This window comes from Budorcas taxicolor, chromosome 2 (genome assembly GCF_023091745.1).
Source record: "Budorcas taxicolor isolate Tak-1 chromosome 2, Takin1.1, whole genome shotgun sequence".
Classification (NCBI taxonomy): Eukaryota; Metazoa; Chordata; class Mammalia; order Artiodactyla; family Bovidae; genus Budorcas; species Budorcas taxicolor.
In genome coordinates, this window is record NC_068911.1 from 170,728,602 (window position 1) to 170,745,119 (window position 16,518).

A 16,518-nucleotide genomic window follows, 5' to 3' on the forward strand; every position below is an offset into this window, starting at 1 on the left:
AAGTCACATGGTGGGTCTGCTGGCAGAACAGGGTGCTGAACCTAGATCAAAACCCACAGAGCTACCCAGGGAGCCTCCTGGTGCCCCAGGCCAGGAGGACCAGTGTTCCCCAGAGCAGCGGCTCCTCCCCAGCTGGAATTCTGCATCCCAGGGGTGCCTGGGAACCCAGCCCTTGGCTATGCTTCCAGCCATCACTTCCACAGGATTGACTCCCTGATAATATCTCTACTTTGGCCACTTGCTCCCAGTGACTACTTACTGAGTGCCTACCATGTGCCAGGCACTATTCTAGGCGCTTGGCATGTATCAATGAACCAGATTCGTGTCTCACATTCTTAGCTACCAAAGAGACTTTTGCTAGGCTGTCTCTCCACCACCTCAACTGTGGTGTGTTTAAAGTGGAACTAAGCATCTCTTCCTTAGTAATGGCAGTATGGCCAAGGCAGGGGGTTTGAGGCAAACAGACATACTCTGAAACTCAGTTTTGCCACAGGCTGTGTGTGAGGCTGCAGTCAAATGAATTTTTCTCAGTTTTCTCATCTGTAAAATGGGAATAACAGGGAGGATGAGACATGAATTCTAGCTGCACCTCTTACTAGCCGGGTTTCTTCTGATGATGCCATTTGCAAGATGTGTGACAAGGCGGATCATTTAACCTCTCTGCCTCTGTTTCCTTGATCACTGAAAGGGAGTAAGGGTACTTACCCCATAGGGCTATTGTGAGGATTAAATGAGTTAATGCACGTGAAGAAGCACAAAGCAAATGCTTAAGAAGTGTACACTGGGGGACATCCTTGGTGGTCCAGTGGTTAGGAATCCACCCTACAATGCAAGGGACACAGGTGCATCCCTGGTCGGGGAACTAGATCCCAAATGGCGCAGAGCAACGGAGCCTGCGCGCCACAACTGCTGAGCCTGCACGCCACCGACTAGAGAGTCCGTGCACCACAGTGAAAGATCTCACACGATAGAACAAAGGTCCCACATACTGCAACTAAGACCCCATCCAGCCAAATAAAAATGAATTAAAAAAAAAAAATGTGTGCACTGTTATTATCAGCTCATAGAACTACGGAGAGAAAGAAGGGAATGAGAACAGGTCACTGAGTGCTATTGTGTGCTAAGCGCTTTGCATATATTCTCCTCTTCAACATCTCAGGAGGGGAAGTTATCATCTTAATCTCCAGGCTACCATTTAGGAGCCTTTCCCTGGTGAGGCTAGTGAATTGCCTAAGGCCACACGGTGACAGAATCACGATGTGAATCCAAGTTCCCGAAGCTTGGGCTTGAGGTCTTTTTGTAAATTTGCAATTGCCACAATGAGTGTTATTCTTCCCTGCCCGGTTCCTTATGTCTCCTGATGGCGCAATCCAAGGGCCGAAAGGCACCTCGAAGAGCATGTAACATGGCCCCCAGCAGACACCCGATGCTGCTGCTCCTACTCCTTCAGCTTACAGATGAGAAAAGAGGCCCAGAGAGGTTACGGGATTCGTCCGAGGTCCCACAGCCAGTGAGTGACTGAGCCAGGGGAACCCAGTCTGGAGTTCCCCGGGCAGACCCTTCCTTCTCCTTCATCCGGGCCTGGCCAGTCACTAGGTCTGGTCAAGTTCTTTCTTGATCACCCATCCCTCTCCACTCCCACCCCCCATCCCAGCCCAGGCCCGTATTGCCAAACAGCACCCCTGAAAGACTCCTGCTTCCAATCCCGTTGCCTTTTAACCTGCCCTGCACACACCATCACATTCCCCTAAATAACCCCTTTCAAGTCACGTCCCAGCTCAGAAACCGTTCACTGGCTTCCCCTAAAAAAAACAGGATAAAGGTAAACTTCTCATCCTGATATCAGGGCCCTCCACAGTTGGGTTCAATCTCCGATTCTAGCTTTGCTCCCGCCACTCTGCCCTGGCTTCCTGCCCTCCATGCCCCAGCTGGGCCGCCCTTCTCTCTGCTCGCCAGGACTCACCGGGCCTCAGCAGCAGCCTCTCTGACCACAGGAGCCTCACACATAGCACAGAACATGCTCTTGACTCCATGCTGAGTTGTGACAGGACTGACTGCTATGTGTGTACGCTGTCTCCAGACACCACGTCGCTTGAGAGCAGAGACAGTGGGACCAACAGGCACCTGGAGCCTAGGACCTGTGAGGCAGCAGGCAAGGCAGAGAGACACAGGCGGGCCTGGAGCTTACGCCCTGACCCTCCCACGTAGGAGCTGGTGCCCTCTGCGAAGCTGCTTAATCTCTGTGAACCCGCACCTGTCAAAGCAGACAAATGACGACGACCACCTTGAAGAGTGGAAAGGATCAGAAAGAGTACAGGTCAAGGAACTGGCGCTCAGTGAGTCCGTATGTGTGTGCTCAGACCCTTTGCGACTCCATGGACTGTAGCCCGCCAGGCTCCTCTGTCCATGGGATTTCCCAGGCAAGAATATTGGAGTGGGTTGCCATTTCCTACTCCAGGGGATCTTTCTGATCCAGGGATCGAACCTGCGTCTGCTGCATTGGCAAGCAGATTCTTTACCACTGCACCACCTGGGAAGCCCTGGTGAGTACTTACAACTAGCTGTTTTCATGAGGGGCAGCAAGAACGTTCCACCTACCACACAACTGCACTCATTTCACATGCTAGCAAGGTCATGAACAAAATCCTCCAAGCTAGGCTTCAACAGTATGTGAACTGAGAACTTCCAGATGTACAAGCCGGATTTAGAAAAGGCAGAGGAACCAGAGATCAAATTGCCAACATCCGTTGGATCACAGAAGAAGCAAGAGAATTTCAGAAAAATACCTACTTCTGCTTCATTGACTACACTAAAGCTTTTGACTGTGTGGATGACAGTCAAACAAACTGGAAAATTCTTAAAGAGATGGGAATACCAGACCACCTTACCTACCTCCTGAGAAATCTGTGTGCAGGTCGAGAAGTAACAGTTAGACATGGAACAACAGACTGGTTCAAAATTGGGAATGGATTGTGTCAAGGCTGTATATTATCACCCTGTTTATTTAACTTATATGCAGAGTACATCATGTGAAATGCTGGGTTGGATGAAGCACAAGCTGGAATCAAGATTGCCAGCAGAAATATCAATTATCTCATATATGCAGATGACACTACCCTCATGGCAGAAAGCAAGGAGGAACTGAAGAGCCTCTTGATGAAAGTGAAAGAGAATGAAAAAGCTGGTTTAAAACTCAACATTTAAAAAACGAAGATCATGGCATTCGGTCCCATCACTTCGTGGCAAATAGATGGGGAAACAATGGAAACAGTGACAGACTACTTTCTTGGACTCCAAAATCACTGCGGACAGTGACTGTGGCCATGAAATTAAAAGACACTTGGTCCTTGGAAGAAAAGCTACGACAAACCTAGACAGGGTATTAAAAAGCAGAGATATTACTTTGCCAACAAAGGTCCATTCAGTCAGTCAAAGCTATGGTTCTTCCAGTGGTCATCTATGGATGTGACAGCTGGACCATAAGGAAAGCTGAGTGCTGAAGAACTGATGCTTTTAAACTGTGGTGTTGGAGAAGACTCCTGAGAGTCCGTGGACTGCAAGGAGATCCAACCAGTCAATCCTAAAGGAAATCAACTCTTGAATATTGGAAGGACTGATGCTGAAGCTGAAGCTCCAAAACTTTGGCCACCTGATGCGAAGAGCTGACTTATTTGGAAAAGACCCTGATGCTGGGAAAGACTGAAGGCAAAAGAAGAAGAGGGCAGGCAGAGGTTGGATGGCATCACTGACTCAATGGACACGAGTTTGAGCAAACTCCGGGAGATGATGAAGGACAGGGAAGCCCGGCGTGCTGCAGTCCATGGGATCACAAAGAGTCAGACACGACTGAGCAACTGAATAGTAATAACAAGCAAGGCACAGGACCTGGAGTCTGAAACGCTGGGTTTGAACCTTGGTTTTGCTAGTCACTTGCTACTTTAGGAAGTGCCTTCACCTCTCTGAGCCTCAGTTTCCTCATCCATAAAATGGAGACAAGACTGTCTCACTCTCACAGAGCCATGGTGAGGGCTGAGTGAGAGGCTGGGAGGGCAGCCCTGAGCACAGCACTGGGTTCACAGGAGCCTCAGTCCTGACAAACAGCTCAGGCTGTGACACGTAGGGTATAGAACTCCCCAGCTCCTCCCAAAGCTGTTGGTGCTGCTGCAAACTCAACCATAATCCTGTTCCTCAGGCCCTAGGTCCCAGTACCTGCCCCTCCCCACTGGTGTCTCCCAGACTTGGATACAGGCTTTGGAGCCAGACAGGCATGTGGATACAAATCTTGGCCCAGACGCTTACTAGCTGTGTGATGTGTGTCAAGTTGCTTAACCTCTCTGCGCCCTCATCTGCTGCAAAAGAAAATGGGCCATAATCAAATCCACCTCCTAGCGCTATTAGGAGATCAGGCAAGAATTCATCAAGTGGGTTTAGCAAAGTGTCAAGCAGCTGGCAAGAGCCTAATAAATACTAGCCATTACTATTACTGGTGTTGTTTCTATGGAACAGTATATTCCAAACAACTGATTTATGAAGACACTTGACAACACAACCCAGCTGTGAGGGAAGAACAGCCACAGATCCTCTTCAGGGACCAAGAGAAAAGTTACTGGACCCCTCACTGGATTCCCAGAGGCCCTCCCAGGGCAGATGGGTGCCCACACCTCTCCCCAGGGCAGGAAGAGAACTCCTGCCTGTATGCTCTGGCCTCCAGCACCCAGGCCTCCTCCTCCCTAGAACTCTGAGAAAGAGGAAGTAAGGCTCTGTGTACCCAGCGTCTTCAGGCTGCTGGGAGCTGAAGGTGGAGAAGAGGAAAAAGGGCCACACTGGTACAAGGGTGCCACCCAGATGCTGAGTAAGGTCACCAACTGCAGGGTCCTAGACGGGGCAAAGGAGGCCTTGTGGGCATGCTGCTACACAGCTGAGTCCCATGTGGGGTAGGGGAAGACGAGCAACTGTTTGCTTTTTCTCAGGCCAGACAGTGCTGACCAATAACTGCCCCGGAGTTGGCCTCAGGATCTTCCTCAACCCCATTCCTCCTGGCACCCATCACCAGTGGTAACTTGTCAGTGCTCCGAGCCAAGGCCTCTAACTATGCCAACCACGAGGCTCAAGCCTCTTCACTTTCAGCAGAGGAAAACTACTTTCAAAGCGAGTGGACATTCCCTGTTTCACTTGTACCCAAACACCCTGGGCTGGGACGTGTGCCCGAGTTTTATCCACTTCATTCCAACAGTACAAGGTGGGGCTGAAATTAGAACCCTTGTCCTCCAGGGCATTCATTTGTCCCACAGAGCCTTACTTCCTCTTTCTCAGAGTTCTAGGGAGGAGGAGGCCTGGGTGCTGGAGGCCAGAGCATACAGGCAGGAGTTCTCTTCCTGCCCTGGGGAGAGGTGTGGGCACCCATCTGCCCTGGGAGGGCCTCTGGGAATCCAGTGAGGGGTCCAGTAACTTTTCTCTTGGTCCCTGAAGAGGATCTGTGGCTGTTCTTCCCTCACAGCTGGGTTGTGTTGTCAAGTGTCTTCATAAATCAGTTGTTTGGAATATACTGTTCCATAGAAACAACACCAGTAATAGACACAAGCATCTGTGATGTCAAGTTACTGTACAAGGCTAAGGAAATAGGGCTAAGTACACAGAGGTGAGTCAAATGTGGTTGCTTTGTTACTCAGTGCAGAAAACAGTCGTTGCAGAAATGAATGAAGAAGCAGTAATGATGGAGGCTGTCTCTGCCCTGCGGGAATCTAAGATCTTCTCCAGGGCTCTGTCTGGTGCAGGCTCTGCCCCAAGAAGAAAAAAGGCACCCCCGGGTGGGAAACTAAAGCCCCCCCCCCCCCCGGACGTGGTAATGAGTGGGAGGCTCCTTCTTGCTAAATGACTGGGAGAAGGAAATGGATCTTCTATACCTTTTTCTTGACCAGGGGGCCTGCTCTAGGTCTCTTCACCCCAACCTCAGCCCCACAGACACGCAGCCCCAGTTCTGCAGAGTGAGCCTGAATGGCTGGGGATGAACCAAAACCCCGTGGCTGGCAGGGAGGCTCCTGGGGCTGGCCATGAGCTACTGAGGAGGTGTTAGGAGGGGAGACCTAGCACCTCTACTCGCCCTGCTGGGCCCCGATACTGCCTTCCCATTGCCCCAGCTGCGGTGGAAACAGCTGTGGGTGCCCAGCTCCCAGGCTTGACGTCAGCCAGGGCAGCCAGGCTGTGGGCACCGAGGTTGTTGCAATCTCCGCCTGAACATCTCTGTTCCTGCTAGAGGTTTATGGAGCTCCTGCCACAGGCAGGCTTCCTGGCAGGCCTGGGGATACAGGAAGAGCTTGGCCTGGGGGGCAGAGTGAGCAGCAGCTGCGGATAATTACAGAGTCAGCGCAGGAGGCACTGAGTCAAGTACGGTGACTCTGGGACCAGTGTGACCTTATTGTGAAACCTGGCCTGGCCCCTCGTTAGCCTGTGATTTGGAGGAAGTTGCTCAACCTCCCTGAGCCTCAGCCTCCTCGCTGGGTGATGGTAATATTGACCTTGTCACATGATGATGCCAGTGAGAGATGGAAAGATGAGACCCAGGGATGGCCAATCAACGCTGTTACCAGTGTCTGCACTCAACACCAGGAGAAGACAGACTGGAATACATGGGGCGGGGGGCAAGAGGCAGCATTCAAGAAAGCAATGAGAGGGACTTCCTTGGTGGTCCAGTGGCTGAGAATCCACCAGGCAATGCAGGGGATGCAGGTTCGATCCCTGGGTGGGGAACTAAGATCCCCCATGTTGCAAATATGAGCTCGTAAGCCTCAGTGAAAAGATCCCAATAGAGGCAACAGAGATTCTGCGTGCCGCAACCTAGACCTGGCGCAAATCCACAAATAAATTTAAAAATAAACACTGAAAAGAAAAGAGAGCCAGAAGGGATGAGGAAGTTGCACTGGATGGGAAACTGGGAAAGAGTGAGACCTCAGGCTCATGCAGTTGGGGGCAGAACACGGCAGCAGAGGGGACCCCGAGAGCCAAGGCAGGAGAGTGCAGTGTGGCTGGGGAGCGGGGAGTGGAAGCAGGTGAGGAGGGAAGGGTGGCCCCGAGCCCACCTTGATTCTGAAGGCCAGTGTGCCTCAGGGGCGAACTTTCAGAAAGGTGGGAGACGGGTGTCTCCAGGTCATGACAGTAAGCCGCACTGAATTGCATGATGAGAAAAGGCACTCCCAGTTTCAATTCTCTTTCACGCCTTGACTCCACCAGGGCAAGCTCACAGCCTCTCAGCTCACAGGCCTCAAAGTAATTGCTTTCCACAGGCAACTGTAACCACCAAGGATTCTGAAACACTGTTACGCTTTTGTCCTTATGATAATCCTCTACTTGGAGCAAGTGGCTTCTACTAACAGGGGTGATACACATTTTCCCATGGAAAAATACATTTAAAACAAGCTATTTACAGGAAAAATCTAAAGAAAGGAGGGTACCAAGGTGAGATGCTGAAAGGACAAAAACCACTCAGGTTGTACGTCAATGGCCGATCTTCAGGAAATGGGGCTGAGCACTGGGGGCGGCCCACGTTCTGAGCTGGGGGCGGGGGGCCGGGTCTAACGTGGGTCTTGGAGAGAAGACTGTGACCAAAGGAAGAGCGGCCGGTGGAGCACTGACCAGCTGGGTGGACAATGAGCTGTCTTCCCCAGGACAGTGGGCTTCAGAAGGACCCCCATGGGAGACATCCTGGAGACAGACAGGATGTGGTTTGTGACCTGCCGTGTGGCGGCGGAGAGAGAGACAGCTTGTTTCTGTCGTGTGAGCTGTAACCGTGACTAGGGGAGTGTCTGCCACCCAGATTCGGGTGTTTCCATGACCTCCCATCACACCAGGGGCTTTCAGGGGCAATGCTGCCGCCTCCTACACCTTCTCCAGGTGCCCAGAGCCTGCAGGTGGTCCAGATGCCAGTCTCACCAGCTGTCAACTCAGGGGCTCAGACCAGGGTGGCCCACCAGCCCCATCGGCCTGAGCCTCTGGGGTTTCCCCAGACGTCTACCGCTAAAACAGGGACCGTCCTGGGCAAACTGTGAGGTGCTGGCCACCCCACCCCAGACGGTCCTTAGGGGGTGGAAGCCCTCGAACCAGATCCTGTGGGGCTGGAATTGCTGTCTATGGGGCCAAAGCGAGAGGGTCACACTGTCTGCATAGGTGCAGGCCCCCAGTGACCAGCTCATGTTTATATAAACAACATCACCTGCCTCAGAGTCAGCCCCCAACCTTCTCGAAAAGCTCAGGGACAGCGTGGGCCACGACCTGCTGGTCTCTCCACAGCTCTGGGTGCTGCTGTGGCCACCACCTTCTCCACGACCACCGCTATAGAGACAGCTAGTGGGAATTTGCTGTATGACTCAGGGAGCTCAAACTGGGCTCTATAATAACCTAGAGAGGAGGGAGGGAGACTCCAGAGGGAGGGGACACAGCTTCACCGGTGGTTAATGCATGTTCATGTATGACAGAAATCAAACCCATATTGCAAGGCAATCCTCAATCGATAAAAAGTAAATAAACATTTTGTAAAAAGGCTCAGTGACGTTAGTCCTTTATAAGAAAATGTTTCACCTTGAGGAGAAGCCTCCAGCTCAAGTTCAGAATTCAAAGGCCCCAAAGATGCTACCTTCCAGGCTAGGTAACTGTTCTCAAAGGGATGTTTCCAACCCGGACGCTCAGGGGTCCACAAGACTGTCTCCACCCCTGCTCCAAATTATCCAAAGCACTCGTGTCCAGCTAACACTGCCTGCTCAGCATCCACACCGGCCCCTTTGTCCCACTGTCCTCTCCTCGGGCCCCACTGACACAGGGGGCTCCCCTCACACACCTTCCTGTTCTTGAAGCCCACTCACACTGCAGGGTTTGGCTCAGGGCACCTCTCCAGGAAGCCTCCCTGAAACCTCTCAGCAGAAGACACCCCTGGTTCCTTCTATCCTCTTCCAAAGCCCGATCTCACCTGTGGCGGCCAGATAGGGCTTCTCCCGGGGACTGAGCGAGCCTGGAGACCCCCAGAGGGAGGATTCACATCAGATTCACACCCCCACTCCCCACCCCCACCTCCGTGCCTCCTCTCCCGGCAGTCAGGAGTCAGCATACAGAACTGACACATGAATGGCCAAACCGATGACATCTATCGGGAGACATTCCAACCGTCTTTCCACCGGTCACTGAAGGAAGCAAGGAGGGCCTCACAGAGGCTGGTGCACTCAGCCCCCACATGCAGACAAAGTGGACAACACACTCACCACCCAGGAAAGACTGCTGGGCTTGCCTGATGAGTCTGTAACAACCCAGGGCCAAGCCGGAAGGACGAGGCACTCTGGGAAGCTACTACAAAGGTACGGCCCCACTGGGGTCACACAGGGTTCCCAGACACTTGAACTGAGCCCTAAGAGGAAACAGCATGTGGCCGTGGAAGGCCAGGATGTGTCCCGGCCGCGATCCCAGAGGAGAAAAAACACAGGGTTTGGGAGCTGAGGCTCCGGGGTCGTGGGACCCCCTGCCTCAGTTTCCACAGCAGCACAGCCAGCCTCATAGCTGTGAGGATCTACAGTAATAAAGGATGGGACTCGCTCAGCACAGTCAGGCTCTCCCCGAACCTGGGGATTATTCGGGTCAGTACGACCCAAACAGCTCACAGGGAGGCCGGAGGGTGCCAGGCAGCCAGGCCTCTGTGGCCCAGGCTGAGTCAGACATTAATCCGGCCTCATTAGCCCCAACCTGGAGGGAGGAGAAACAGGGCTGCCCACGACCAGCTGCCAGGTCAGACCTGGGACACTGGAACGGCGGACACCAGGAGGCTGAGTGGTAAGCGGCCCAGGGGTGCAAGAAGGAAGGAAGGAAGCTGGATGCAGGCCGAGGAAAAAGGCAACCGAGGGTGTGGCTGAGGACAGGCCAGGGCAGTGGAAGGAGACAAAGAACAGATAGGCGTGGGCGAGCATGCCCCCTGAGCCGCTCCAGAGCTTCAGTGGACCGACTTCCAGGGCAGATGCCGCAGGGCTCTGCCTGTCTCGGGGTTGCCAGGGCTCTCCAGGGGCAGCTGGGCGTTTATTCAAAGTCTGTCTGAGAGTCACCCTGTTAGGGGAAGGAGCCAACCACGGACCGGAAACCCCCGAGGTGTGCAACCATCCACGTCATTGCTCGGCAGGAAGCAGCCAGGGTGGAGCAGGCTGAGATTAAGGCCCTGGCTGTGGTGGTGCCCGGCCACCTGGGGGGCAACCTGTGCAACAGCTCCGGGAGGCCAAGGGCCACCTGGGTGCTGCTGGCACAGGTCCTCTGTGGCCATGCTGGCCTTCCTGCCGTCCCTCAAACACACCAGTCTGCTCACCGCTCCCAGCTTTTGCTTTTACTGTGTCCAGGCCACACGTGACTGCTCATCTCAAGTGCCACCTCCTCCCGAGGGCCAGCCTGACCATCTCATCTAGACCAGCCCACTCCCCACCCCAGTGAGCTCTCCCCAGACAGCGGCGGCGGCTCAACCCCTCATCTCTGCGGGTGCTTGTGTCTTTGCTCGGGTATCAGCTCCTTCACAAGGCCTTCCGCCCCCGTTTATAATTGTACACCCTCCTCCAGCTCTCACCCTGCCTCCCCAAGCTTCCTTCTCTGCGTCGCAGCCTAGATATTTGTTAACTGTCTTTCTCCTCCCACTGGAATGTCAGCTCCAAGAAGACAGGGATTATCATTGGATTTGTTTGCTACTGTATCTAGAAAAGGTGCCCGGCACGTAGTAGGGGCTCAGTAAATGTTTGATGACTGAATGAATAAGTGTGTATGAATTTTTAAGAGCAGGGGTTCTGGTTAGAGTGCCTAGGGTCCTATTTGGGCTCTTCCACTTACTGTGTGACTTGTGACCATTTACTTAACTTCCAAAAGACCCAAGGTAATCAATCAGTAAAAGGAGAATAACAACAGCACCTGTCTCATGGGATTACTGCGGGATTAAATAAGATCATGCATATAAAGAGGTGAACACAGAGCCCGGCCTCCTGTAAGTAGTCAGGACTGTCCGGCTGTCAACACCAGCCCTCCCATGCAGGTATTTCTTGGTTATCCGCTCACTTGCTTATCCTCTGTGGCTTGCACTCTAGCATCAGCTCCAGCTGGCCCTGCTTGCCCCTGGACCCCCAGTGCCTAGCACACTGTGGGAAGAGAAAATCAGGCCTCCTCTCAAATCAAGGAAGGCGCAGTTTGCAGACACAGCCGCAGCTGGAGCAGGAGCCTCACCGATCTGTTTCTCCAGGGCAGCTGCCTCACAGACCGTGGCCCGGGGCAGGATTCCGGGGTCGGTGAAACTTGTCTGCAGCAGGCAGCTCATGACGAAGAAAAACAGGATGGCAGCAATGATGGGGATGGCGAGGGTCAGGTGGCGGGCCAAAAAGGGACAGCTGGAAAAAGAGAGGGAGAGAGATGTGAGCAGATACCCCGGGGGCTGCCTGGGGCACAGGGTTGCAGCTCCAGGCAGGCGCTGTCATCCCAGCAAACACCACCATAGTCCTGAACGGATGCAGAGGTGCAGCCCCTGGGTGAGTGCGGCCACACGCCTTTACGTCCTTCTGCCCTGCCCTCCCGTGCCTAGAGCAGACATCACTAATTGATCCTTGCACTTTCTCCCTGAGCACCTGGCAGACGTGACCAATAGGTCCTGGCACTCAACCCCTGCACTTGGCTGCAACCTCCGAATCCTTCTACACACAGAGCTCAGGCAGCCGCCACCGATGAACTGGACTTGTCACTTGGGATGACTCATCCATGACGATGTTCACTCATTTATTCGGTCACTCCACATGTGTTTACTGAGGCTCAGGCGGTAAAGAATCCACCTTCAATGCAGGAGACGGGAGTTCAATTCCTGGGTCGGGAAGACCCCCTGGAGAAGGAAATGGCAACCCACTCCAGTGTTCTTGCCTGGGAAATCCCATGGACTGAGAAGCCTGGTGGGCTACAGTCCACGGGGTCACAAAGAGTTAGACACAACTGAGTGCCTAACACAACAATTCCAGTCTTAAAGGCAATACTTTAACAAGCAGCAGGGATAATGGCTGCTTGTGAGGAAGACAAGAGTCCCCCTGCTCCTTCAATGAGGCTTAGTCTAGTGGGGAAAACAGATACGTAAACAAAGAATTGCCACACAGGGCGTTGCTTGTATAATGGGGAAGAGAGAAGCAGCGGGACAGTTAGGAAAGACTGGCTGGAGGAGACAGCCTGAGCCATAACCTGAATGAGTCAGGCCCGCCAGGTAGAGGGGGGCTGAGGGAAGAGCCTGGTCCGGCCACTGGCACTGTCACCCAGAGACCAGCATCCCTGCTCGGTTCCATCAGGCCCCCTGGCCCCGGTGACCCGGCAGCCCGCGCACGGGTCTAATGCTCAGGCCCACCCATAATATCAACCACCGTCCTGCGTGGCCTTCCCTCCCAGAGCCAGAGTGGCCCCTGGCGGGGTGGGAAACTACTATCTGGGGATGACTGGCCGCTGGGAGTCCTGAGTCAGCCCAGGTTCCAGGAGCCGGCCAAGCAGCAGGAACAAACCTGTGGGTTATCTGCACACTGTTTCTGGAGCCTCTGCTGTCGGAGGGTCTGGCCTCCAGAGAGGCCCTTCCCTTGAGGAGCAGAGACTGCCAAAACCAAGGGCTCCCAGGGGGCCACGTGCTGCTCCAACACATCAGTGGTCCCCGGGCCTGAGCCTCAAACAGAGCTGGGCCCTCCGTGTCACCCACGTGACAACTCAAAAAAGTTCATGTACAACTAGACTTCTTGGGAGACGGAGAAGACCTGAAGTCTGAGACTCGCAGAGCCCTCAGAGACGGCAAGTCCTGGCCGCCTGGTTTTACTGAGGGAGGACCCCAAAGCCCATGGGCAGATCCCAAGTCACCCGGCCAGGCTCCCAGCAAACGCTCTGTCCACTTCATTCAACAAATACATGTAAATAAAGTAAAAATAATAATTAAAAAAACACACACAAATACATGCATTTTCTATTGTACTGTAGAACAGTTACTGTATTGAGTACCTACTACATACCAAGCCCTGTTCTTGGCACTGTGGGTACAACAGTGAGAATAAATTCCTATTCTCATAGAGGCAAGAAGCTAACAAAAAGCATAAGTACCGTATGTCAGATGGAGGTAAGTGTTTTGGAGAATAAGTCAGGGCAGAGGTGACAGGAGGCTGGGGTGCAGCTGCCTCTATTATAGGGATGGTCAGGGAAGGGCAGGAGAAAGTGTGGGAGGGAGCCAGGTGGCTCTCTAAAGGAAGAATATCCCAAACCACGCCAAGGCCCTGAGGTCGGAGCGCACACGGAGGCCACTGTGCCTGGGAGGGAGGGCACAGGGGACAGTGGGAGGAGACGGGGACAGGGAGGAAGCCATCACCAGGGCTCCAGCTCTTATCTAGAGAGCCACGGGATATTCAGATCTACCCCAGTCCAAGGCCAAGCGAGCTCCGGGCCCGAACCCAAACCTTCTTGCCAACGCCACCAGCCCAGGTGAGGAGAAGCAGAGACAAAGAGGAGATGCTCTACCAGCCCTCCTGGAACCCAGAAGTCCTCGCTGCCCCTCCCTCTCTGGGGACAAGCCTGGCACCCATGAAGATATCCCCTCAGCCCAGAGGAAGTCCTGCTTCTGTAAGGACCAGATCCCACACTACAGGGTCACAGGGCCCAGCCTGAGCAAGCACCACTTCCTCCTGCCTCAGCTAGGGCCCTGGCTGGGAGGGCCTGGTAGAGCCCGAGGAAGGCTGGAAAAGGCACTTTCAAAAGACCCACATGGGCTGGCCCAAGGAGGTGGATCTGAAACTCAGCCCAGGGGCCGTGCTGGGAACTGGGGGAGCTTCCCCAGAGCTTCTGCTTGCTCATTATTCCAGAACTTTTTAATCCACCCTGAGTCAGAAAGGCAAGCTGAAAGGGAGAAGCTAATTTGTAAAAAGTCCTCACCTTGCTTCAAGGGGAAGCCCAAGGTTGCAGAAACAGGACCTGGCAGCTGGAAAGGGTACCTGGGGGCCCCTGTCTTTGTGGCAGCCTGACCTTGGCCCTTGGGAAGGGTTTTCTGGTGATGACAAGTAATAGCAGCAGCCAGCTCTAAACACCTATTACCAGCTAAAAGCTTACAGGCCTAGATTCATGTCATCTCATGACACCCTGAGGGGGTGGGTAATGTCATAAATCCCGCTTTATAGATACGGAAACTGGGGTCTGAGGAGCAAAGTGACGCCCTGAAGTCACTCAGTTAATGCCTGGTGGAGCTGAGATCTGAACCCGCTTTGCGGGCTGCAGAGATGGTGTTCCCGACCACCTGGGTAACTGAGGAAGACCACAAAGAAGGATGGGCAGCAGAAGACGGAAAGGCGGGACTCAGGCAGCGCGAGCGTGTGCGCATGCAAGGAAATCAGGGAGCAGGTGGCTCGAGCTGGAGATCAAGGGTGCAGTGGAAAACTTCTGATACAAAGATGTGACCTGGTAAAGGGACACGCGTCCCTTCCTCCATCCCTAAAACGGAGAATCTGTGTGGGCCAGTCCTGGGTCACTGGGGACATGAAGAGGTCAAACGGCCACGGAGACAAATATGACCTGTCACACAGAAATACTTCGGACTCGTGAAAAATAACAATGCGCTACAGCTGTTCCTGCCATGGAACCAGCCAGAAGGTGCTCTGGAGTGTTAGGAAGAGAAAGAAAGCCAGGAAGTCAGGAGGTGGGGGCAGGGGCCTGGGAGATGTCTGGGGGGACCACAGGAGGAGAGGGAAGAGCAGAAAGCTTTGGAGAAAATGAGGAAGGTGCTGAAGGGGAAAGGGGCAGTCTGAGAGGCCCAAAGGTGAGGGTCTAGGGTGAGAACCTCTGAGAGGAAAGTGAGGGGATGGGGTCTGAGAGTAGAGAGATGATCAGGGGACCCTGGAGGGAATAGGGAAGATGGCTGGGGAAACTGGATGTGAGAGTATATAGCCAGAGGCCAAGGAAGACATTCAGCAGTCGTCTGGAACGGATACAGAGATAAGATGCCTGGAGGGGTCGGAAAGAAGCTGGTGCCAAGAGACAGTCCAGAGGCTAGGATAGGAGCTGCAGAGGCCTGGGGCAGCTTATGAGAAGGCAGAAAGGATGGGCGTCCTGGGGAGACACGGGGAGGGTGGTGTTCCTGGCCAGAAGCTGGCAAAGGCAGAATGCCAGGGAAGGAGGGGGTACTAAGGGAGGGGCAGGGATGAGGCGGCTGGCAGGGACGGAGGACCAGCTTAGATGATGATCCACATGGGCAAGGGGGAGATGCCGAGTCTGGGAGGGTTGGGGGGGACCAGGAAGGACAGATGGGGGATAAGCAAGGAGACCGGAGAGGCCTGAGGGCAGACTCTGAGAGGCACAGGGAAGATGCCGGCCAAGGAGGGGCTGGGAAAGGAGGGTGCCTGGCAGGTGCTGCAGAGGGTGGAGAGTCGGGGAGGTGGAAGAGGAGACGGGGTGCCCGGCAGGCGACCAGAGGAGCTGGAGTGTCCATCAAGACCTGGGGAAGGCAAGGTGAGCGGCGGAGTGCAACGGGGACCGGAGGGGACGGGGCGCCTAGCGGGGCGGGGACGGGGAGGGTCGGGGGGCGCCGCGGAACTCACTCGAAGACGAAGAAGAGGACGGTGGTGGTGAGGATGAGCAGCAGCGTGAGTGCGAAGACGCCGCCGTGGCCGGCCAGCATGAGGCGGCCGCCGCAGTAGAAGCGGTTGCGGCCCGGGAACACCTCCCACTTGCGCCGCGGGCGGCGGCCGAGGCTCCCGCTGCCGCTGCCGCTGCTGCTCCAGCGCGGCGCGGCGGCGGGCGGCGGGGGCCCGGGGCCCGGGCCGGGGGGCGCGGCGGGGCCGGGGCGGCGCGCCCCGGGGGAGGCGGGCGGCGGGGCGGCCCCGGGGCTTATCTGCTGGTACTCGCAGTCCTTCATGCGGCCGGCCGCGGACCTCGGCTCCGCGCCCCGCGGGCCGGCCGGGCCGCACGGGGACCGGGGCCGAGCGGAGGAGGTGGTAGCGCTGGCGGCGGCAGCGGCGGCGGCGGCGGCGCGCGCGGCGCTCGCTCGCAGGGGGCGGCCTCACGGCCGGCCCGCCCCGCCCCGCCCCGCGCGGCCTCCCGCCGCAGCGCCCCCTCCGCCCGGGCCCGGGATGGCGCTGCGGCCGCGCGGCGGCCCGGTCCTGACCCGCCTCGGGGCCCCGACCCCATCCCCCGCCGCCCCGATCGCTGCCGCACGAGCACGCGGCCGCGGAGGCACGCTCCAGGACGCTTTCTGCTCTTTTGCAGTCAGACCATTTGTTGGGCGTCCCCTGGGTGCCGGGCACCGTGCCAAGCCCCGAGATTTGAGAGGTGATCTACTTCTGGCAATCTGGATTTCCAGGGCCAGGCTTCACCACCCATCTCTGAAGACTTACTGGACAGGCATCTCCGGGGCCGGCAGGGATGGGCTTGGGACATAATCTGCTTGGAAGGCCAGCGGCCTGTTAATTACTGTCGTGAACTTCAAAGTGCCCAAGGAGTCTGTGCGGCACATCTTCTCTGCCCGCTTCACCCAGC

At 55.3% G+C, this 16,518-nt stretch overlaps 1 protein-coding gene across 1 annotated transcript in view; it reads right to left on the reverse strand.

Moving 5' to 3' along the window:
• Positions 1-15,953, reverse strand: part of ZDHHC18 (zinc finger DHHC-type palmitoyltransferase 18) — a 28,277-nt gene extending 12,324 nt beyond the window's left edge. The window contains exons 1-2 of the mRNA XM_052662278.1: positions 15,582-15,953; positions 11,224-11,384 (exon numbers count right to left, since the gene is read on the reverse strand). Of these exons, the coding sequence (XP_052518238.1) occupies positions 11,224-11,384; positions 15,582-15,898 (478 nt within the window). The 5' untranslated portion in view covers positions 15,899-15,953. The remainder of the gene's footprint in view (positions 1-11,223; positions 11,385-15,581) is intronic.
• Positions 15,954-16,518: the final 565 nt, after the last annotated feature.